The sequence below is a fragment of the Caloenas nicobarica genome, chromosome 26 (genome assembly GCF_036013445.1).
Source record: "Caloenas nicobarica isolate bCalNic1 chromosome 26, bCalNic1.hap1, whole genome shotgun sequence".
Lineage (NCBI taxonomy): Eukaryota > Metazoa > Chordata > Aves > Columbiformes > Columbidae > Caloenas > Caloenas nicobarica.
In genome coordinates, this window is record NC_088270.1 from 3,827,614 (window position 1) to 3,850,671 (window position 23,058).

The window sequence follows — 23,058 nt, forward strand, 5'->3', positions numbered from 1 at the left end:
TCATTTTCAGACATTCTATTTCCTTATAGCTTACCAGCTTTCCTCCTCCAGGCCCGCTACTGAGGTGAACCTCCTAAGCAGCAGCGCCCAAGGGATGTGGAGATGGGTCTGCACAACCCCTGCGTCTCTGGGTGTCTTTTCACTTGCTCCTCTGGTTTCACACCCATTGGAAAGCCTAAATCGAGAAGTTTGCTTGTCAGGGAGAAAGAAGCAATGCCGATGCTACCAGAGATGGGAAAACTCTGCTTCTTTCCAACCAAGGAAGTCCCACTGATGCCATCGTGTGCCAGGAGGACAAACCACTGTCCCAGCCCCACTGGCACCAGCCTCCAGGCGTGTTGGGACACTTGGGGAGATGCTGTTGTACACGCAGTTTCTTGGCAAAGGCAAATTTTAAACGCAAACGCGGAAACAAGTTTGAAACTGAGTATTATTGCACAAAGAGTCTGAACACAAGTCACAAGTACTTGAGAGTAGCGGTTTGCTCCCCATTTATCAACAGAACAGGTTCTCAGGACAGCGCTTTTCTACACAGACTTGAACGGCTGCACCCACGAAAAGCTGATACAAAGGTTTGAATACGGGAAATAAAACAGAGAGGTCAGCGCATGGTGGCACTTCTTCCCCAAAACACAATCAAAAAAAAAGCTCTGGCTCAACACAACGAGTACTATTTAGCTTATGGTGGCCCCATGAAGCTCTGCAACTTTTTCTGAAGATGCAATCTGGCTGCTCTTACCACCTTCCCTTTAGTAAGAGGTGGCTGAAGCCTTCTCCACAAATCCCTGCAGAAAAAGGGAGCTTTTGCTGGGAGTATGCCATACACAAAATGAGTTAAAAGGTTTTTTGTTAGCCTTATTTGCTTTACCAAAGCAGAACTTCTATCCTAGTCCAACAGAAATAAACTTTCAGTCCACCTGAATGCAGAAGTTGGCCTTTGCCACTGTCATGCTCAATTTAATCTGAAAATTAATAGCGAGGCAAAGAACCAGCGTTTGAAAAAAACTGCATTTTTTATTGGATTTTGCATTCCTTAACAAGAAGATAGAGAGAAGGGGTACTCGTTCCTATGCTGTTCCTGGACAGCTTCACCTCGGCTTTGAGAATAGACTAAGATTTCTGAAGGAAAGAAGAGCAGTTTGAAGCTCAGCCAGCAAGAGCGTGAGAAAGGGCTCAGCAACCCTGGTTTCTGTCTTCCTCGCTCTAAGAAAGTGGGTTCTGGAAATTAAAACAAAGATCTTGCAATCCAGACTCATGGGGTCTGCTCCCAACTCTGCTGCTGATTTAAGAGCGCATCAAATAAACCTACTTCAGATCGCCCCTGGCTGATGGCTCCTTCTTTTACTCCTCAAGACAGGTGATGTTGTAAATGGAAGTCGTAGGAAAAAGACAGGAAACGGGAGCCTGGCAGTGAAGGGGAGGGTGAAATGACTGCTCCAAGCAGATAGTGTGCTTAAGGATATACAGGAGTTCTGCTGCTTGGCCGTTTGGGATTATCCCATATGGAGCGTTCTCCAACACTTGGCCTAATCTAAAAACACACTTGCTGGCAGCAAGCTAATCCCTCCCTGTATTTTCACACAACACATGCACACAACAGAAACATAAAGAAGCAGGCACTGTCCTGTGCCCATTATCGAGCAGCTGGCTCTGGAAAGAGTGGAATTTGCTTCCAGCAGTACGCACATTGGAGTTACATCACCTTCTTCTCTCCAAACATGTCACAGAGTATCCAGCTCCAAGAAACAGCTTTCTCAGATGAGCTGGAAAAGCAGCTGTCAGATGGACATGTCATTCTGTGCCTTTGGGACTAAAACGTGACTCAGCAGGCAAAATACAAGGTAATCCTAAAGTCCAGCTAAGCTACCACTCCTCTTTAGCCTGGTGACATTTCTCTTTGCCGGGATCACAGTCTAACCTACTTGCATCCTACTGCTCAGGCAGCAAAAGACACCAGAACAAGAGCATGTCAGAACAGCAGCAGCGGGAGGCAGCTTATCTTAGTCCCTAAGGCAGGACAGCAGCTTTGATTTCCCAGTTATTTGGGCAGTGGGGATGGGTCCCTGATGCTGACTTCACGGCTGTCACCACATCTCCGTGCTCCATTATCTCCCCATTTTCCTTCTGGTAAAATGGATGGTACTTAGAGATCAGGGAAAGCAGTTGGTCCTCCCTTCACCTGTCCTGGAGAAACACCTATCGACAACATATCATCACATCAAGTCTCTGCATGCCAGTGCCAGGTGGAGCCTGAGGCCACAAAAACCTTTAGATGTTAGAGATGTTCAGAAACGTGGGGCAAGACAACAGGGTTTGTGGCCATCCTGCATTTCCTTCTCAGACCGTCCAGCTCAGCAGAGGTCAGGCATCTTTATTCCAGGCTCTCCATCGGGTCAGCAATGGAAGAGACGCTACACAACAGAAAAGCATCTTCAGCCCCTGGCACTGGGTTTAATCCATCACCCAGCTGAAAAAGAGAAGCCTGGAAGCAGCCTCGTTCAGCACTGGCTGGAAACACTCTTTACAAGAAGCTCTCAGACATGTTCAGTAAACACTGAAAATCAAATCATCCCATGCCTGTGGCTGCTTCTCCACTGCTGGCTACGCCAGCCCCAGTTAATGTGCTGGAACGCCTGTTTTGTCCAGGCCACGAGAGGCAGACGGCACCACAGCTGCAGTCTCAAGCTCAGGGCTGGAGCCCTTCAGCACCAAGAACTCCAGCAGAATGTCCAAGAGGCAGAAAACCAGGTGCCTGAAACGGAGAGAAGACAAAGCTTAGGCTGGTCAGGGCACGGCTGAGCTGGGAGATCAGCTCCAGACACGCAGAAGCCAAAGCTCATGCAAGGAAGAAGTGTTTTGACTGCCATCAGGGGAAAGACAAGAGATCTTGTATCCTAGAAGAAATGTTCTAAGGGATGATTTAGGGTTTTTTTTCCACCCCCCAAAAGCCAGCAGGTGTTTGAAGCTGCTGAGCAGCACAAAAAACACAAAAGCATCTCGTAGAGTGAGGTGGCACATGCATTTCTCTGCAGTTAATCACAAAAACATTGCTTTCCAAATGCATAGTGACGAGTATATGAAAACCACTGTCTACACAGATATGTAGCTCCCTACGTTGTTCTAAAAACAGCAAACTAAACCACAATTTGGTCTTAATTCATCTGACATCTACAAACTAAGCAGGCCCAACAACATAATTAACAACACTGGCTCAATCATCTCCAGCCAGACCAAGGTCCTAGACATGCACCTTCCTAATAAACAAGCCAGATGCCCTTTGATAGTGTAAAACTAGGAAAATTAGCCAGATACGTTCTGTGCCAACAAGACGGCAGCGTGAATCTCCTGGCAAAGCCCTGAGCGTAGCTACAGGCCCCATGGCAAAGGTTATCAGGGTAAAGAGACGATAATCCAGGTACCTGTTTATTGCAGGCTGGCCCAGGGACTCCAGCACCAGGTTCCAGCTCATCTGACATTGACTGGTTCCCAGGATTTCTTGGATTACATCTGTCAACAGCAGAGACAAAGCTTTAGGAACTGTAGTAAAACAGAGTCAGTCTTCTGCTGGTGGGTACTAAATCAAAGTTTGTGATGGTGCTCTGAGCACGAGGCATGTCATACCCAAAATTACCACGACAGAAAACAGCCAGGGACTGGACCAAACACCAGAAAAGCGTTCCAGTTTGGAAGGGCATATACTGGTAGCACTTTTTTATTCCCAGAGGACAGTAAGGGCCCCTTACACTGCAACGAGGAGTTAAAAGTTCAGACTGGACTCACAGGGATTAGGCGGCGGCTGCTTTAATGCCAAAGGTCCCTATGTCAGACTTCAAGAGAGGGAAATCCAGTGCAGCTGGGCTCAGGAGTCCAGGACAGGGGAAAAGCCATTCTTTAGGCTTTGCCTTATGACACTTCTCAGCAACGGTACCTTTTGGCAGCAGGTGGAAGCACAGAGTGGCACTGGCACTACGCACAAACATGTGGCCAGTCTGCATCTGGGAATCACCAAGACGTGTCCTTTCTCTGAGCTGTGCTGCTCCCCGAATGCTCATGCAAACTCATCTAGAACTGGGAAACTGTGGGTTTCGCTTGCAGGAAGCCACTGAAACCTCAAAGGTCACGAATGTTTCCCACTGCCCTGGCATGAGCAGGCTGCACCGCTGTTTGCAACCGCGTTTTGAGAGATGCCAATGCACTGGAAAGTTTCCCAATCTCCCCACGTCCATGGGGCACACCTACTAGGCAAGATCCCCATCAGGCTCTGCAGAGCCTGCTCTGCTGTTGCTTTCTTCTGTTCCTCTGTCCTGGCTGGTTTAGGCATTGCTGGTAAAACTCCTCCCGGCCAGATGGATTCCTGCAGCAACTGGAGGTACTGGACCCAGCGCTGGGTGCAGGTCAGGTTAACCACCTGGACTTCCAGCCACCTGGGAGAGAGAGAAAGGTCAGGAGAAGTCAGGCTGGGTACCAGCTCAGGAGCTTTCTGCCGATCAGAGGCCCTGGAGGGGAAGATCAGCTCGCTGGGTAAGTCAATATACAGTTTCTCAGTCTATAGCTTAATTATTTTCAATTAGCTGAGTTTCCCCATGCAGCAGAAATAGGTATATGCTCCCTGTCTAATAGACAGAAACACATATGTAAAGCCACAGGGGAAAAGCGAAGGTCATGAAAAGCTCCATCGCCCTGCTGCACACAGGAAACCAAATGAATTCAGGACCCTAAAGGGAGTGCAGCTAAGGGATAACACCGGCCTTAACTTCCTAAGTTATGTCCCTGCACAAGCTGAAATAGAGCTGGAAGAACTACCAAAACTGGTGTTTTAAAACAACCCCCATGACTGACTGGAAGGACAAGAGCATGTTCTGGCAACCCCTGCTCCTCTCATCAGTCCCTGTGCTGTCAAGAGAGGCAAAGGTATCTTGCCTGGAGACCAAAACACACACTTCAAGGATGGAAAGGCATGAAAATCCTTCTGCTTCGCACTCCTATTACCCCCCTGCTTCCCAGCCCCGCTCCATCCACCGGTGACAGGCAATGATATCATCGCCGCTCCCATCCAAAACCCCGCGCTGCACGTCTATTAAAAGGAAAGTTAGGTACCTGCCAACAAAACTGCTGGTCTGCCCTCCCGCTGGGTCACGACTGTGCCCTTTATATGGTAACAACCTGTAAATCCCGAGGCCGCAGGAATGCTGCTCGCACACGGGGGAGATGTGTCCGCACCACCCCAGCGCTGGCTGGGGAAAGTTTCTACATCAATCCCGTGGACCCGCTTTCCCAGATGTGAAATCACTTGCCCGTGTAACAGCAAAAGCCGCGGCTGTCAGTCAAAACTCGCCTAAAATCTTTCCCCTCCTCAGAATAAGGAGAAGCCAGTGGATGAATTCCTGATGCCACCGAGGCCAACAGGAGGGTCCCCGTCGATTTGGGAAGAGCGGGACTCGGTGCAGCACGACGGCGATGGCCTGATGCCGCCGTCCTCATCAGCGGGAGGCTCCGGAGGAGCTCGGGGTAGGGAGAAAGCTTGTGATTTTGCCAGTACTTCAAGAGTCCCCGAGGAGAAGAGACCGCAAGCAGGGCCATGAGACCCGTTCCTCTTGGCAGCTGGTGCTCGTGCTTGCAATTCCGTCACCACTACGCCCCGGCAGCTCACAGTACATCCAAGAGCACGGGCCCTGCCAAGGCAAACTTTATTTAACCTGCGCTCTGCCAGACTGTCTGCATTCTTCTCAGGCGAGGCATTCGGGCCAAGGGCGTCTTTCCCTGTACAACCAGGACAAGGCGAGCAGAGAGTCAGGAACAGCAACACCTAAAGGTAACCAGGGGCAGAGGAACAGCAGGAAACCGTCATCGAGGCCAGGGCTGCGTGATGCTCCCTTCTTCAGCACAAAACGAGGTGCCTTCAAGGTTGCACACCTAGGAACTGTCAACTGCAAAAGCAAAGGCCATTAAAAAAAACTGGAAAAAAGCTGTGCTGCAGCGGTAAGGCCTGCGATATCTCAGAGAAAGGTCTTACTGGAGCAGGGGCAACGCTCCCAGTGATCCCAGTAACGGCACTGGAAATGGGGAGACATGGCCTTCGCGCTCAGCCTCACCAGGGACTCTGAGTACTGATGTTGCTACAAGACAGTTCCAGAAATCCAAAGTGTAGCTTCTACCTATCTTAGAGGACAAAATGTCACAGCACAGCCTTGCCTGGGAAAAGGCCGTGTTTGAAATCCATTTGCTTAAAAGGGTTTTTATCTCCAGCCATCAGCAGAGATTAACACCCTGGATCATGTTGAACCCTCCAGCCATCCCCAACCAAATTAAAGCGTTAAGCTGTGGCTGCTCTAGGGGCAAGAGCTTTCATTAACATGGTTTTTCATTAACATGTTTTCTTATTACAACCTGCTTTCCTAATTGTGAAAACATTTGATGAACAACAGAAGTTCAGAGGCTTGGGGACAGCAGCACAACCCTGCACCCAGGGAGACCAGATTGAATGTCAACTTGAAATTCACCTCAGCAATAGTCACTTACCATCTTTTAAAAGGTTGCAGAAAGCAAAGGACAAGCTTTCTTTTTCTTAGGAATGTTCCTAAAATAACAACAACAAAATTTTAAAAAAAGAAAAAAAAAAAAAAAATCAAGCAAATAGTGGGCAGAGCGAAAGCTGAACTCGGAGAAGACAGCACACGTTTCCCGACAGCTCGAGAGCAGCCTGAGAACTGACGAACGTTGGAAGGCCCTGTACAAACAACCTCTCATTTCTAGCTCATTTATTTCCAGAAAGCCACCAGAACTAAGCAACGAGGCCCAGAAGCAACACCTATAAATCTGATCGCATGTGCACGCACTGCGATTATGCAAGTGCTTACTGGTCTTGATTCCCACAGTTGCAAAACACAGCTGAGGGATTTTTTTTTTTCACTTAACCTGGCCGCTCACCACGTTCTGCTTTGGGAAGCATAGGGCAGGATCTGAGAAGGATTTTGCCTCACCTGCACTGGTGTTTCCTACAGCTCCATGAGAAAAGCCAACGTGCCCCATCGCACGGTGCTCAGACAGCAGGAAAGGGGGAAGAGGCACCCAAAGCCACAGAGCATACGAAAAAAGAAGAAACTAAACAAGAAAGAAGAAAGAGAACCCAAAGCTGGGTGCAAATGGAAGGAAGAATAAAGCCACTGTGCTCTGGGCTCCCTTTTGCTGCTCTATCAGTGTGTGGAGCCATCACGAAAGCACTGGCAAAAGAGGAACTGTCAAGACCGGTCCATCTGCCCCAGCATCCTCCCTGGGTGAGCAGCTGATGCTCTCAGATGCTTCAAAAGAAAATATCAAAACAGAATAACCTGCCATGCAGACTAACAGCTCACACTTCTCACACAGGAACTCCAGATACGTGCTGGTCCAAAGCTGACCTTTGCCAGCAGATCACAGATGATTTTTTGTACTATTAAAGGATGAAGCATTTGAGATCTGTGCACCACATCAAAAGCACACGCACGCCTTCTTCCAGGTAGGAATAAATCCAGCAAGAAACACAAATAGACCTGTATTTTTTTTGAATGGCTGATGAGTTACTATTTCCATTCTGCTATTTCATGAAGAAATAGCCTTAATAAGAAAGAAAAACAAACCCATCACCGAACCATCTCCTTACACTTCAGCTGAGACCAGAAATAGAGAGCAAGTGACCTCCTGGGCTCAGACGTTCAAATGCTTCGATAATGCCCAACGCAAAGAGATAGACCGCAAAGGCCGGGATGTTAGTCTGGAGGTGCATAACTTGCCCATGCTGTAAGGGTCCTCTGTTGGAAATAGCTGCTGATGGAGGAATGAAATGGCTGCTAAAAAGGAGCCGATTTAATGCCATGGCTTAAGCTGGAACTCCAAGGTCAGCTGAAGGGACCCATTAAGATGGGAACGGCAGAAATGCCCTGGGAATGAGAAACAAGGCCTGGGGGGTACATACCTTGGCTCTGCTCCCGCACCTAGAAGCAAGAAGGGCTGCTAAGACGGAGCAGCCTACAGTAAAGACAGGCTGAGAGTCAGGAACAGGCAAAACATGGCGTATGGACTTGGTTTTACCTGTATATGGACTTGGTTTTACCTGTATATGGACTCGGTTTTACTTGGTCCTGCAAGCTGGATGCGATCACTTGAGCGGACTACCCAGAGGGTTCATTTGTAGATACAAACAGCTCAGTGAGAAAAGGTTGGATGGCTTGGATTTGCTTAGTCTGGAAAATAAAGATGGCCCAGGAATAGACAAAAAGGTGTGGAACTACCCTTAAATTTACAAAAGGCTCCTAGAAGCTGGTAAACCTCTGCTCTTCTAGTCCATCAAGGTTAGAAGAACTTCTGAGTTCACTCGAGCTGAGGAATGGTTGAGATTAATGTGCTGATTGTCATTAAAATCTGAGGCCACAGCAATGGTGATTCCCTCAAAACTGAGAATTTTAAAGGTTGAGACAAACACAAACTGGAGGCCATGTTAGGAAGAAGAGACAAGAAAGTCTCTCCTAGTCTGCTTTAGCTTTATAAATACAAATAGCTCCATAAATATACATGAACTGTACATAACAGTAGCAAGTCCAGCTCCACATCTACTTTCAACCCCAGAACACGGCCTCTATTTCCCCGAGGTCAGTTAATACAGCGTGGCTAACCAGAAGCTCAAAAAAGGCCCGTGAGACCAAGGTAGTCAAAAAGATTTAAGAAAAAGGCAACATCTGGAAACACACAAGGCATTCAAGCATCTGATTCTTATGAAATCAAGAAAGGCTGGTACTTAAATCACCAGCCCATCCCTCCCTCCGCAGTACTTGTCCCCCAAATTCCTCCCCAAATTGTGCCTCAAACCACAAGAATCTCCTCGACTCAAGGGCTCACAGAGAGCAACATTTCAAGGCTTTGACTGTAAAACATTTCTGAGCAAAGCTCGTAAAACCAAAGAAACAGCTGCAGTGGGCACTGTTAGAAGAATGGAAAAACACAACTGGAGAGTTTGTGCCCCCAGGCTGGGCTTTTAGCACCTGCTACTTGAGCCCACGTCCACTTTGCAGCAGAAACACACGCACCCTCAGCTCAAACGCCTTCTGAGCAAACCCACACTTGTCCAGGCCATCAGTAAACCTTTTGCAGAGGAAGGAAACAGGAAAGAAAGGAAAAAAATAAAAAAACCAAACCCTCCATAAATCAAAGAATATAAAGCATCCTGAGTCCTTTTAAACTTCTAGCCAAAGACACACACGCAAAAAGTAAACTATCCTTCTTGCCTTACTGGAAATGTTCCTCTCCCGCTGCCCTATAAAACATTTACAATAGTATACGCCGTGAACAATACGTCCTGTGCTGCGGCCTGAGCACACGGTAATGAAGTGTTTGAGTAGCGAGGCAGCCGTCCCGTGGCCGAGTGCCTTCCCCTCAAACATCGCGTCTTGCCAGGCTTGCACCTCCCGATCACATCGAGGGCACTCGCACCAAAGGGAGCAAGGAAAAAGAAAAAAAAAAAAAAAAAAAAATCAAGCTGCAAGGAGTTCCCGTCGGTAGGATTCGCATCCGCTGTGCCTTGATTAGACTTACTCCAAAACACACCTGCTGCAAAAAGAAATACTGTAAGCCACAAAGCTCGAACGTCTTCACCCCCTTGGGGAATTAATTGAGCTGCTCTGCTGTGGTTTCTGCTTTTCTCAAGTTACACCTCCTCGCGATGCCATGGGGTTTAGAAAAGTGGGAGAAAGCTATGGGATTAAAAGAAACCAACCCTAAACCCCCTTGATTTTTAACAAAGCGTCCCGGCTTTCGATAACGTCTTCATCAAGTATTTATTGAGCCAATTAAGCTCTTGGTGGTGCCCCAGGGAGAGGCCAGGCTGGCTCAGCCAGGCCCTGCTCACAGCACATTGCTTCATTAGCCCACTTTGGAATCAAAATACATAAATACACCATTAACCCTTCACAAGCCAGGGAAAGCTAAAACCAACAAGACGACGTTATCCTCTTTCAATACTTCTCTTCTTTGTCTCTTCTAGTTGAAATAGGAAGTTGTTGTGGTTTTTTTTTTAAATCTGGGAAAAAAAGTTGGCATGTATCTAATTGCTGAAATGGAGTCAAAATTAAAAAAAGAGATATGCAGTTAAAATAATGTTGCAATTGTTATCAAAGCACAGAGTGCTTGCTTCGTTCTAGCGGCTGTTTTTGGAAGAACGCTGCTTCTAGAAGAGGAAAAAAACCAAATTGTTTGGGACAGAGATTCAAAGCCAGATCCAAAATTTCCAGGTGCTTGGAGACAACTGAATCGAGGCCCATTTCCAAGTTGATTTTTATTTACTTTACATACACACACAAAGACACACACAGTCCCGCAGATTGCTTTGCTGACATACCACAGGCCTGCGATTTCTCCTGCTCAGTGCAGCTACAATACAAACAGTCAAACCCCGAGATGAGGAGGAAGATGCCATAAGGTTGGCTCCCCGGCATACACACTCGGTGCTGTTTTTTAGGCTGGGATTCACATTTCCATCACCACGGAGAGACAAAACCTTTGCTGCCACACACCCGGGCCTGCCAGCGCAGCCCCTTGACGCGTGGTTGCAAAGTCCTTACTAAATGTGCCCTAATCAACTCCTGAGGTAACAAGCCAGAAAAGTAAATGGACTTAGTTGCTCCAGCTGCACTGAGATTGCAGTTTTGGCAGCTCATTTCTGCCAGAACTCAGAGGTGCTGCCCAAGCCCGGAGCGTTAAGCTACCTGCCAGCTATGAAGCCAAAGGAACGTGGGACCAGCCGTGCCGAGAACAGTATAAACCTTCTCGGCTTCTCCTGGTGCCTGAAGAGCATGAGCTGACCCTCAGGTTTAATATACTTTTTAAGAGATAATGCAGAGGTGGAACAGGGAGCCTCTGCAGTGAACAGCCACGTCCCACCCCAGGATACCCCCGACGCCGGGTGACACAGGGACAGCCCAGCTTTGTGCCAAGCCCTGGTGCAAGCCGGGCTCTGGCTCAGCCTCTCGGCTGTCAGACACGGCCAGGGCTGGGCAGAATCGCTCTCCCACAGGCAGAACATTCCCAGCACCGCTCCCAGCAGACAGGTTTACTCAGGGACATTGAAGAGGGTCAGGCGACGCCACGTGCCAATGGCACTTTCAAGTCAAGAGGAACAAGGAGGCTGCCAAGGGTCTTTGTTTTCGCCACTTCTGTTGGCACAGAGATCAAGGAAGAAAGAAGAGAAAAAACAGAAAAAAAAATACCCAGCAAGCAACTCCCTGAAGTGATGAGCTCCTTGACTCACACCAGCACTTGCACAAGTGACACCTGGGCTGACATTGCCAGTTCGGGCACCCTTTGGAGCAGCACAGATGTCCGGACTGCTAAGGGACTCCAAGAACTGCAGGAAGCCCTTGCTGTGCCATTAATCGACAACCCAGGAGCTTTGTCAATCACAGGCCATGGATATCGGCCTGAGAAGCTTTCACTTGGCGGGGCTGACCCCCATAGACTGAACTCCCAGCCAAAGTTTAGGCTGCGACAAGAATTCGGATGCTCCAGACCTACTGCTGATAGGATGAACGCTACGATGCCTTCGTGGCCTTGCCCAGCTCTTCACCCCCAGCAATGCTTGGCACAATCTAGCACCTCAAATCAAAGACAATCCCTTGCTGCTACAGCTTTCCTAGGACTACTCAGTCCTATTTTAGTGCACATATTCAAAACCTGTTCTGTGTACTGCCCGAGTGTCCCTTCTTTCCTCTCCTCCCACCCCAGGGCTCAGCATCCCTCACCACAGCACCCAAGAGACAGGCTCCTCGCAAGACCATGGCCCAAGACTCAGTTCAGGGGTGGATCTGAGCTCAGATGGACTTTCCTTTTCTCATGTTAGTTCAGCAATGGCTGAAACCTTGGGAGAACCTGCTCAAGAGAGGAAACCCTACACGGAAAAGAAGTCAAAGCTAGCCAGACTCGAAGGGAACCAGAGCTAGAAGAGTTTGCAAGAAACTGCCCTCCAAAAAGCCTGATGGTCAGCTGTGATCCGTCTCAAAGCATCCTCAGCTCTCCCTCTACATCTCAGACTTGAATATCACTTCCCCAAACGCACCTGCTTTGGCGAGGAATGACAGGACAAGGGACAATGCCTGGAGGAACACCTGAGCGACCCAAAACAAACAGCAAGCCAAGCCATGCTGAGCTCTTGGGTAAGGCAGGGATGCTTTGCATTTATTTTAACTTGTGCTTGGTGGAACACGAGACCATCAAAGCTGCCTGCATAGGACCACACGCTCCCTTATTCACACAGAGCTGCTTCCGAGCCCCGTGCTTGGGTTACAGGGTGCAGAGAGTCGGCATGTGCCGAGACATCTTCCCTCTGCTCCGTGGTTTGCATCGCCACGGCTTTCTGTTGGCGTGCACGGGAAGGAGCTAGGAGAAGCATACAGACTTAGATCTGCATCTAAAATCCTCCCAAGTCCACTCTGCTGGGGCTCCTCTGTGGAACAGGATGCAGATGCGGTCCTGGGAGCGCCCTGGTACGGTGAGCTGATACCCGGCGGCTGCCTCCCGCTCGTCGCGGCACTGGCAGAGCCCTGACCTAGTGACCACTGTGCCGTCGGGGACAGAGCGAGGGCAGGCGCGGGGTCACAGCCAAGGCGTGCTTCGCATGCTTGACGTGTATTTTTAACGTCGCTTTGACTCACACGGCTCTAAAAAGCGCACGGATTCTCCAAATGCTTTTTAGCTCTTCCACCAAACGCCCCCGGAGCCCAGAATAGCCCCAGCTACTCCCCTTTGCAAACAGGTTGCTGCCTCCCCACCAAAGAGAGGAGAAAACTGAACTGTAATTCTGTACGTTTCCAGCCTGTGGGAGGGAAGCAGGAGCCGGACAGAGGAGGGTGTGGAGCAGGGCTGTGGGTTTGTTTACAGGCACAGACCCAGCTCGCAGAGGCTGCTGGAAGCTCTACACGGCCCCTGGGGTCGTCCCCGCTTCCCAACGAGCCTCCCGGCCCCTCCGCCTCTCCTTTCGGCTCCAAAAAAGGATCACTCCCTGTTACATAATGGCAAGAGCACCGCAGGGATGCGGGTTTGCGCACCCTTTTACTTAACAATACCTTTTTCGGTCATACAGCCTTCCTCTCCTCGGTTGCCATCAAACTGACAGGCAGGGGAGACAGAGAGCGCCTGGCTCCAGCTATTCTGGCTACAGAGAAGAGGGGAAAGGGGAGCGTGGTGGGATGCTCCACGCAGAGAACGGGAACAGAGCAGGGTAGGGAGGTCCCGTAATCAGCAGATTGGTCACTCCTCACCAAATCCAAGCTGGCAGGGGAAAATCCAGCAGCAACCCCCTTCCTAGCCCCTAAAACACTGCTAGGACATCTCCTTTCCACTACCCACCACTTAACCCAGCTGCTGACAGGAACGGAAGAACCTCATCCTGCGGAGGGATGATTCCTACTCGTACTGTGTGACCAGTAACAGAGATAGGACACATGCCCACCTGCTGCCCTGTGTTTGAGCAACGACGCTTTGAACAGCACATGCTCCCAGAAACAGCTTCTGGTATGTCCTCCACCTGTAAAGGGCACCCAGACGCAATGGCAACTCCTTCCCTGTCCCCTCCACACCAGACCTGAGGACTCCCAAAAGTCCCAGAACAAGAGCAGAGCCAGCGTCAACGTGGGGATTTCAGCACAGACATGCGCAGGAACGCAGGGTTAGTTCACAAGGCTGTATTTACACCCTGTTGCGGTCACGACACCAAGGAAACACAGGATTTCCCACCATCACACGTGGGTTTACCCAGACCTGTTGAAGCTACAAAAGTTTTCACCCTCACGCTGCTCTGCTTGCACAATTTGTGGAGCTCCTCTGCCTTCCCGAGCCAGATGTGCTGTGTGTGTGACAGCTTCTCTAGTGGAAAATACCAAGGCCACGTGTCGGTGCCGCAGGCTCCTCGGGTGACCTGGACGCAGCTTATTAGGAGGTGATGACGTGCCTATTCAAGCTCTCATACCTCCAGCTTACACATGAGGATTGGGTTCCAGCTCATTCCCCAAGAGACCAGAGCCCATTTTGGAGAAATGGGAGCAACACCCACCTCTTCCCACCCGAGGAAGCAGACTCGGGAGTGATGATGAGCAGCCCCTGACCTCAAAACGCTTCAGCAACCTCTGCTCAGGGCAGCTTAAATTACCAGCTCGGTTATAACATGCTGCCCTGCACATTGTGACACCGGCTTTGAATGCCTGCGGGAGAAGAAAGGGCACAGGAGTGGGATAGGCACCGCTCCAAGGCTCCTCCTAGCCAAAGTCCTTCTGGGAAGGCTTTTCTTTTGCCCTAAAGGACCATCTCCTCAGTTGGCGATAGTCACCGACCCACACAAGCAGAAATACTCTGTTTGTGTGTCTTGGCCTAGTGCCTCGCCATGCAGAGGCACTGGCCCTAGCAAAGCTTGGCAAGTACATACCAGCTGGAAAGGAAGTTTTTCCTCATACATCTGGGGGTCACTGCCCAAAACACAGGCACTCCCGGCCCACCGCAGAGCAGAGAGGGGTCCCTCAGCGACAGCCGCGCTCTGAGCTGTTATTTGACAAGTTGCTGTTCCCCCTGCCTGTTTGTTCTCCTTTTTGTAGAAAGAACAAGCTGAGCCCTTGGGCAGTGAGAGAACAGGAGGCCAGCAGCAGCCTGTCTCTCACTGGAGATCCAAGGAGCATTTTTGCCCTTTCAGGAGGCGAGAAGTCTCCCGTTCCCAGGGCTGGATCTTTCCTTTCCCCTGTTGTTCAAGGACAGGAGGCTGCCCGCTGGAGTAACATTGCTGCACAGAGGGAAAACAACTAGGGCAAATCTCCGAGATGTTGACTCTACACACACGACATCTTTACAGAAGATGTGACAGATGCGACAGAAACCATTTATAAACAAGAGCTCCATTTTAGACTCTAACTCCAAAGGCAATGGCACCTCACAGAGCTGCAAGGTTGGTCGCTGAGGTCTTACCTTTGAATGAGGGTCCCGAAGAGCAGGTGAAAGACCTTCTGGATGTTCTCTGTGCACAGCCAGCCCCAGTGGTCCATCAGCAACAGGCGAAGCACGTCCAGGGCCAAGTCAGCCAAAGCTGTCTCGGAGTCTGCAGGAGGAAGAGGATGGTCAGATGAAGACGACAGCTCAGTGCCTAAGTAAACCTGGTGCACACCACCAGCTGAAACTCACTCTTTTCCCCCACAGCCTGTTTGATGCTCTTCTCTCAGCTTAGCACCTTGTTCCACACTCAGATGACCTGTCTGTCCCCCGAGGCTCCTGCCCCCATCACTCTCTGTCATTTCCACTTTCATCCAAGCAGCCACAACCTCGCTACCAAAGAGTCCACCAGACTAGAACGTGGCCGCTCCAAGTGCTCAGTTCCTTCCCAGCTAAACCGAGGGATTATCAAGCCCCAGTCCACACACGGGGATGGCAGAAAGCCCAAAGCAGGTGAGAAAGAAGGCAGGGACTGTAGCCAGGAGAAAGGTGCATTGCTGAGGATTATTTTCCTAGTCTTCACCAACACTTTCCCCTCTTTCAACGTGCAGTTTTCCAGGCGCGAGACTCTGGTCAGTGTCTTCAGGCTGCCATCGTGTGGCAGCTCCGAGTTTCAGCAGGAAGATGGATGAACCACATCTGGATAAACCAGATGGATCAGTTAAAACAAAAACCCACACACATGCCCACATCTCCCTGGTGACAGAAACTTGGGAGAGCAAAACCTCTGTGATGCTCAGGAGGATCTTAAAGCCTACAGCATAAACACATTCCACTTGGTAGAGAATTACTTTTATGCTTATTAGCGTACCACAAACCTGCCTGAGACAACCACTTCTAAGCCAGTGCCCCAACCTGAGCTATTCGTGGGCTCTGTGGGCAGAGTGAGCTCCCGTACAGCAGCTTCTGATCTTTCAACCACTCTGCCCACAGAGAGACAACCAGACTGTTCACACACAATTTAGATAAAGGGGAGCGGGACTCTGGACCCCAGCAGGTCTCCTTTCCTCTTTTTCCTCTCCCTGATGCTGATGAGTTGGGCTAATTAATTCCAGGCCGTTTCACTTGGCAACGACAGGGGATTTGTGTGTTTGGCACCTTGTGCTCAGGGCCATGCGTAAGTTACTCCACGCTTGCTTTGCCCTTTGGAACTTGACTTCTCTGTGCAAAAACTGGAACAGGCAGTTCGGCTTCACCATAACCCCGTACAAAAAGCATCAGCGGCAAGCTCTGTTTATTCCTGTAGCATCCAGATCGCCTTCGTCCGTGAGCTGCTGGCCAACCTCTTCTGAGAAGTCACCCAGTGAGCAGATGCGGACACTGGTTGGCTTTGTAGCCAGCTGCTCCCCAGACATCCATTCCCCTCACTCTGCCAGACCAGCCCGCCCTGTCTCTGTGCTGAAGCATCGCAGACCTGCAGGCATCTGACATCATTTACATTAAATTTCCTTCAGAGTTCAGCTAACTTGGCCTGCCTGTATCTCTTGTGCTCTGCGCAGAGCACTGGCCTCAAATTCCTGTCCTGCTCCTTGGCAGCCCCAAAACAACCGCGGGGCGCGTGTTCAATGATAGGCAAAGCTGGTAGCACAGGCGAGGCTTTAGAAAACCAGACCTATCCTGTCACAAGCACGTGCTTTCAGTCAGAGCTGGCCAAACTTGAACCACTGGAGTGAAATTTTTGGAAAGTTCCAGCTTGATACAGCTCAGCTTTTCCAAGAAAAAGATTAGAGAACATATTTTTGCTCGTGTTCAGGATAATCTTGTAGCCGCTGTGAGAGGCTGTAGCAGCCCTGTGCTTCAGAGAAGAGATTGATAATCAGAAAGGGAACATCATTCCTTGAACTGGGATTATGTGTTTTGTACTCCCATCAAATCTATCCAAACTTAACTGAAGCTCAAAAGGTCCTTTTATAGTGCATGGATATACCAAGGCTAACTTCAGACTACCAAGAAACCATAATTTGGCCATTTTTCAGTTTCTAAGAGTTTGATTTTACAACACTAGCAGTTTAAGCAGCGTGTCATTAAGAAACTTATTCGTGCAGTAACTGTACTGCACTAACAGAGAGGCTGAGCTCACCAGAGTCCGTGTCCAGATGCGTCTCCTGCTCCGACGTGCCCAGCCTGTCCATATCCTCCTGCACGGAGCTTTCTCTGCTTTCCTCACCTTCAGAAGCTTTGCTGCTGAGCGATTCCAGCAGCTTCTCCTGTTTCTGGATGAAAGACTCCATAGCAGCCAGCGACAGGGTGCCAGACACCTGGAAAAGCACCAGTGAGTTAGTACCACAGCAGAGAGCTGCAAACAGCCACAACTGAACAAAAATACGAGGTCTCCACTGCCCAGACAGCCTCCCACCACCTAGTTTGCACCTTCCTCTACCCAACAGCACAACTGGGGCTGCTTATTTCCTTTCTGCAAAAACCTGGCACGTGGGAACAAGCCACAACCCTTGTGTACATGGATTATTCCAAGCCAGCACGCAAACAGGGCAATGATGAGGATTGTGAAAAGATTGTGAGGGATCTGAACTTACAGCGCTGCTCTCCCTGACAGAGTAGACAATTCTGTCATGCGCTTCACTCACACTCAGCACTGGAGCGATTTTACTGGATGAGAACCTCAGCCTGGACCTGAAGAGCAGAGACACAGCACAGTCAGGGTTTTCTCTGCGAGCTGCAAGTGATGAGTTTCTCAGCCTCAGCCAAGAACCTGAATCTTTGTCCAGCGTCACACCCAAGCTAAGTCGTCTGAGCAAACCTAAAGTGGTTCAAAAAAGCATCTGCCCCAAGGGATAACTGAGCGGTGGCAGTAAAATCATGCTACAAAAGCATTAAAGCGCTTTTTCCCGACTCCACGTGGGCCTAGCCAAGGCTTTCCAACACCCACCGCACACATACACCTTCCTCGACGGGTACGTTAGATAAAAGCTCACACGCATTTCTGTTCAGAAAGGTGTGAGCGTTGTAGCATACACAGGAGAGTGTTCAGAAAAGCTTCTGAGATGGAACATACTCAGCAGGATTGTGAAATCTGATTATAAACACAAACACACGCAGAAGGGAAGATAGGAAAGGGCGTTTGGGATTGCGGGATAAATTGTAAAATAGCCTGTTTATCATTAAGGAATGTCCTTTTCAGCCAAGATGCTTCAAAATTTGTACTTTTTTGGTTTGCCTTTTTGTCCAAAGCAGCTTTTTCTAACAAAACATCTCTTTTCTGGGAAAAAAAGGCCATACTTGTGCAGAAACCTTCCCTTCCTCTGTATGGGAAGACTCACTGATGAGCACAACAGGGCTCATCACTGCCAGCAACATCAAATAAACACTTAATGAGCAACTTACAACCTTGAACACTGCTCCTAAATAAATATTTGCTGGGCAAGGTGCCATGCCACTGTGTGAAACACATGGGAGAGGGAACAAACCTTCAGGTAGACAACTTAAAGCTGTATTTTGCAGTGACTCTCTACACATATAGGCGATGCACATATTTAAGGGTAAAAAGCAATCCTCCAGGAGCATCAATATCTTTGCTGGCAAATGCCACCACCTCAGGAAGAAACACATCTTCAGTGAAAACCTGAGCACTCCTGGAAAACCCTTGATCCAAACAGGAACTCAATACTCTCGCTCAGCATGTGAAAAGCAATTCAGCTACAATATGACAGCCCTTATTATCCACAACAGGTAAAGCACCAAGTCAGTATTTCCCCACAAGGGAGTTGGTTTCTGTACAAAATCTGCGTTCTGCATAAAGCACGGGAGAAGCTGAAAGAGTTCTTACTTGTTGGACCTCTTCCCGTCTGTCTGTTTCCCATCCACTTCGGACTCACTGAGATCCTCCGTGGGGCTCTGGGGCTCTGATCTGGGGAATGCCGTCTTCAGGGTGTCCACAATGGCATTGACAACGATCTGCAAAAGCCAAAAGCGCCCTCAGTTATTGAATATATTCCTATTCCTCGAAGATGAATTAAGAGTTTTCACGCTTGTGCTCTATTTTCTATTAAAAACCCCAACTTCTTTGAGATGGGCTCTGACTCGTCCTAGCTTAATGGCTTTTTGGGCAAGCTGAGCACTGCTACGCAGAGAGCGATCGAGTTTTTTGGCTGCTACCACACGTTCAGGTGCAGTTGTTACTGGTTCAGATAAACAGATCCCCACGTGTCTACCTTGTCTATCCTGGAGACAATGAAGGGCTTCTTGACAAATGCGATCCTGGCGTCAGTGTTCAGGGCAAGGAACTCCTGCATCTCCTCACTGTTTGCAATCTCGGGGACCGCACACAATTGCTGCAAGGAAAGATGAAACTTTAGGGTTTTTTTGAGTCAAATTCCCAACTCGATGATGCAAAGTGCAGGTGGAACAGATGTGATGTGCTCCACCATGGGTACAGAGCCGCCCTGAGTGCTGTTTTCTATCTTACAGGGACATCCATGCGAGCATCTCACCTTCAAGAAAGACTCCAGCAGACTTTTTCTGGCTTCCACTTTATCGCTGTCCATGTTTCCAAACGGGAGGTCAGGGAACAGTTTCTTTGGGCCTTTGATATCTACAAAGGAAACAAACCCATAAGCAAACTCGAGAAAATTGCAACAGTTGTGTTAAAATCTTAATGCTCTCATGCATCTCCATACACACTGCCCAGCATCAGCCCAAAACAATAACACCCCTCAAACCAGGGTGGCCAAACCAGACCTTAAATCCACATAGAACGTGCGTTCAGCTGGATTTCCTATCATCCCTGCATTTAATGTTAAAGAAGCAAGAATAGCAGTTTTGCACAGGGGCTCTAAACCACTCAAAGAGCCCAAAAATTCTCACAATTGTCACAACCAAAGGATTATATACGAACATGCTAAATTCAATGAAGCTTTACACATAAGTAGCATTAAAATAAATACTGTTTTCCTTATAAAAAAAGCTTAAGTACAAGACATATTACTCTACTTTCTTGTATGCAAGCAAGATGCTTGCAGATACCAGTGTTTCTGTCCACTGTTAAGGTGCAAAACTACAAAATCAAGCATTGTGATCTGAACAAGAAGCAGTATGTTTTGAAACACTGGAATTTGCTGCCAAAATAAAACAATTTCTCCTCCAGCCAGCTCTGCACAGAACAAGGACGTGGGCATCACAAAAAGCCCAGCATCCAGAGCAGAGGAACAGGGACCAGGGGGAGAGGGAGAAGCATTTTCTCAGAAAACTAATGCAGACACTGACTTTTCAGGAACTTGCGGAGCTCTGGCTTCTCCTCCAGTCTGGTCTGGAGGTTGAGGAACTCCCGGTAGCGGCGGTTCACGGTGTGGTAAGCCATTTGCTGAAGGCTGCCTGCGCTCTCGCTCTCCAGAGCTGTCTCATACTGCGGAGGAAAACAATAGTTGATAATCCTTCCAGACCCCAAAACAATCCCCACCATCCCCAGACGTTCCTCAGATTGACCTTTCCCTCAAGAACAGCAGCTACACAGCACGTGAACCCCTCGCAATGAAGAGAATGGTGAAAACAGGACACAAAAGCCTCAAAACAGCCCCACAAGATGCTTGGTCAAGAGTGGGAACCCCCATCCTGCACCCAAACAGCCACTAGAAAAGCCACTGTGCCCGATATTCTCCCACCACCAGGCAAAATTTGCTGCCCAGCCACACACAGCACAAATTCTCATCTCCAAACACCACGCGTGCTCCCCTGGCAGGGATCCCAGAAAAGGGGTGAGCGCCGGGGAAGCCTTTACCTTGACGGTGTAGAGAGTGTAGGGGTGGAAGCCGGTCCCACTGTGCTCTCGGGCAGTGATGGTCCCGGTTATCCGCAGGTTCTGGATGACGACTGGCCCGTCAGGGCTGCTGAGGGGCTCAAAGCTGAAGGTGCTGATGGAAGCCGTCGGGGAGGACGAAAGCAGAGTCTGTCCTGGGTCTGGGGGGCTTTGTGGGGGACCCTCTGCTGCCCCCAGATCTTTTCCCAAACTGGAGGGCCTCTGTGAAGAGGATTTTTTGGAGACAGCAGGGTTTTCCTCTTCCTTCTCCACTGCTGGGTCGATCTGGATGTCAGGGCAGGAGCTCAGCACCGATGTGGGAAGCAGGCCAGTGTCTGAGCTGGTGGCAGTGCCCTCCTCCGGGTCGCCCGCACCGTCCTCCGAGGTGGCCAGTCCCTCCAGCGCAGCAGAGGTGTCCTGGAGGGGTTCATCGAGGAACTCCCCTGCAGGTGACGGTGCCAGCAGGTCCGTGTCCTGGCCCACATCAGGCATGGGGGACCCCAGCTCCAAACCCTCGCAGGGGAAGAGGGAGCCCAGGGCTTGTGGGTGGATAATAGGTTCCTCTGTGCGGCATGGTCCGCTCGCCTGCTCCTCTCCCCCGTCGCCAGCAGATGCTGCCTCTCGCCCAGGCACCTCCGCAACCCTCTGGGAGGGGGACAGCCCAGCAGGGCTGGCATCTGTCTGCACCAAGGGCAAGAAATCAGGCACTGGGCTTGCAGGGGGCGGCTCCTCCCCCCAGGGCTTTTTGGAGAAAGCCCCGATGAGCAGCAGGTTGATCCAGTCAGGATCGGCCATCTTCCTGATGGCCGGCAGCAGCACGTTGCAGGTGACCAGCTCCACCACCACGAAACGGCCCGTCCGCGTCTCCAGGTGGGGCTGGGGCACCAGTGCCTGCAGCAGCTCCTCCACAGCAGCCCGGGCGTAGCTCACCTCTGCTGCGGGGCTGCGCAGTGCAGGGTGCGGCCCCGTCAGCCGGCTGTACTCCTGCCACAGGGTCCGGCTGCCGTTCGGGTCGGCCCCCAGGGCCTCGCGGGCCTGCAGGTAGCTCTGCAAGTGATTGCCGCAGAGAAGGAGGAGGCGACGGGCCAGGGCTTGGCGGTCCACCCGCCCCATCCTCCGCCTCAGCTCAGCGGCCAGGCCCATCATCGCCTTCTCCACCTCGACCTCAAACGCCGGCTCGCTGCTGACTGTGCGGTACCAAGAGGCGACGAAGTCTCGCACCACTTTGCGGACGGTGCCGGCAATCTCCCTCTCCAGCCGCCCCTCAGCCGCGGGGCAGGGAGGTGGGGGGTGCAGGGAGCTGACGAAACGCTCCAGCCGCAGCCGCCGGCCAGGGGGGCTGAGAGCTCGGGGGCCCAGCCAGCCCCCCAGCACCGCCAGCGTCCCGAAGAGCAGCCCCAGCGCCCGCAGATCGAGCAGCAGCTGCAGGGCCAGCAGCCAAGCCAGCGTGGCCACCAGCGCCAGCAGAGCCCGGCGGAGCCCTGAGGGCCCCTGGGCGGGCATGGCAGGGCTGAGCAGGCGGGTGCCCTGGGGAGGGGTGTTCAGGCTCAACCGAACAAGCTCCTCACCGGGCACCGAGGCTTGTCAGGCCTCAAGCGACCAGGGGCACCAGAGCGCAAAACACCGGGCTCCTCAGCAGGCGCTGGGGCTCGTCAGGGCCCAAAAAACCGGGCCCCTTCACTGGAGCACAACCGAGCAGGCCCCTCACTGGGCACTGAGGCTCGTCAGGGTCCAACCGACCACGGTCCCACACCGGGACCGGCCCGACCTCACCACGGCGGCTCTACAGCCCCCAAAGCTCACGCTGCTGCGGGACACCCGGCCATAAGCAGCTGGTACCGACGCAACGAGACCCGACCGAGCGGACTCACCGCCGCGGCCAAGCCGCCATAGCAGCGGCCACCATTTCCGGTGCCACTTCCTGTCCCCACCTCTCGGGGCCGAGCAGAGCGCCCGTCCTTCCCCACAGCGCCCCCTCGCGGGCGGGCGGGCTGGCGGCGGGGTTGCCGTTGAGGATTCGAAAAGATCCGGAAAGTTCGGAGCCGCGCGCGGGGCGGGGGAAATTCCGCCTGCGCCTTTTTGCTACTTGCGTTCATCATCCTGTAAGCGCAGAGCGAAGCACAATTTCATTATTTTTTGTATGCTTTAAAAAAATAAAAAGCGGTGGCTTCGTTTTGCACGCGTTAAAAATGATAAAAAGTTTTGCAGCTTTGCACAATTACCAATAAAAAGCGCCTGGCGGTGCTGCAAACTGGCGGCCCTGCTGCGTTCGAGTTAATTTAGGGGGAAGGGTAGCAGACGATTCAGTAAGTGGGGTT

At 50.8% G+C, this 23,058-nt stretch overlaps 1 protein-coding gene across 2 annotated transcripts; it reads right to left on the reverse strand.

The window, feature by feature from the left end:
* Window positions 1-413: 413 nt before the first annotated feature.
* Window positions 414-22,630, reverse strand: SNX19 (sorting nexin 19). 2 transcript variants are annotated; one of them, XM_065652170.1, is made up of 11 exons: window positions 20,723-22,630; window positions 20,212-20,350; window positions 19,440-19,540; window positions 19,161-19,280; window positions 18,776-18,903; window positions 17,526-17,622; window positions 17,072-17,249; window positions 14,971-15,100; window positions 4,240-4,424; window positions 3,420-3,507; window positions 414-2,752 (listed from the first exon to the last, which is right to left on the reverse strand). In XM_065652170.1, exons 1-11 carry the CDS (start codon window positions 22,241-22,243, stop codon window positions 2,617-2,619), a joined length of 2,823 nt encoding a protein of 940 aa, XP_065508242.1. In that variant the 5' UTR covers window positions 22,244-22,630; the 3' UTR covers window positions 414-2,616. The 2 variants fall into 2 exon arrangements, with proteins under 2 accessions (XP_065508242.1, XP_065508243.1); XM_065652171.1 differs by having other exon boundaries at window positions 4,236-4,424.
* Window positions 22,631-23,058: the final 428 nt, after the last annotated feature.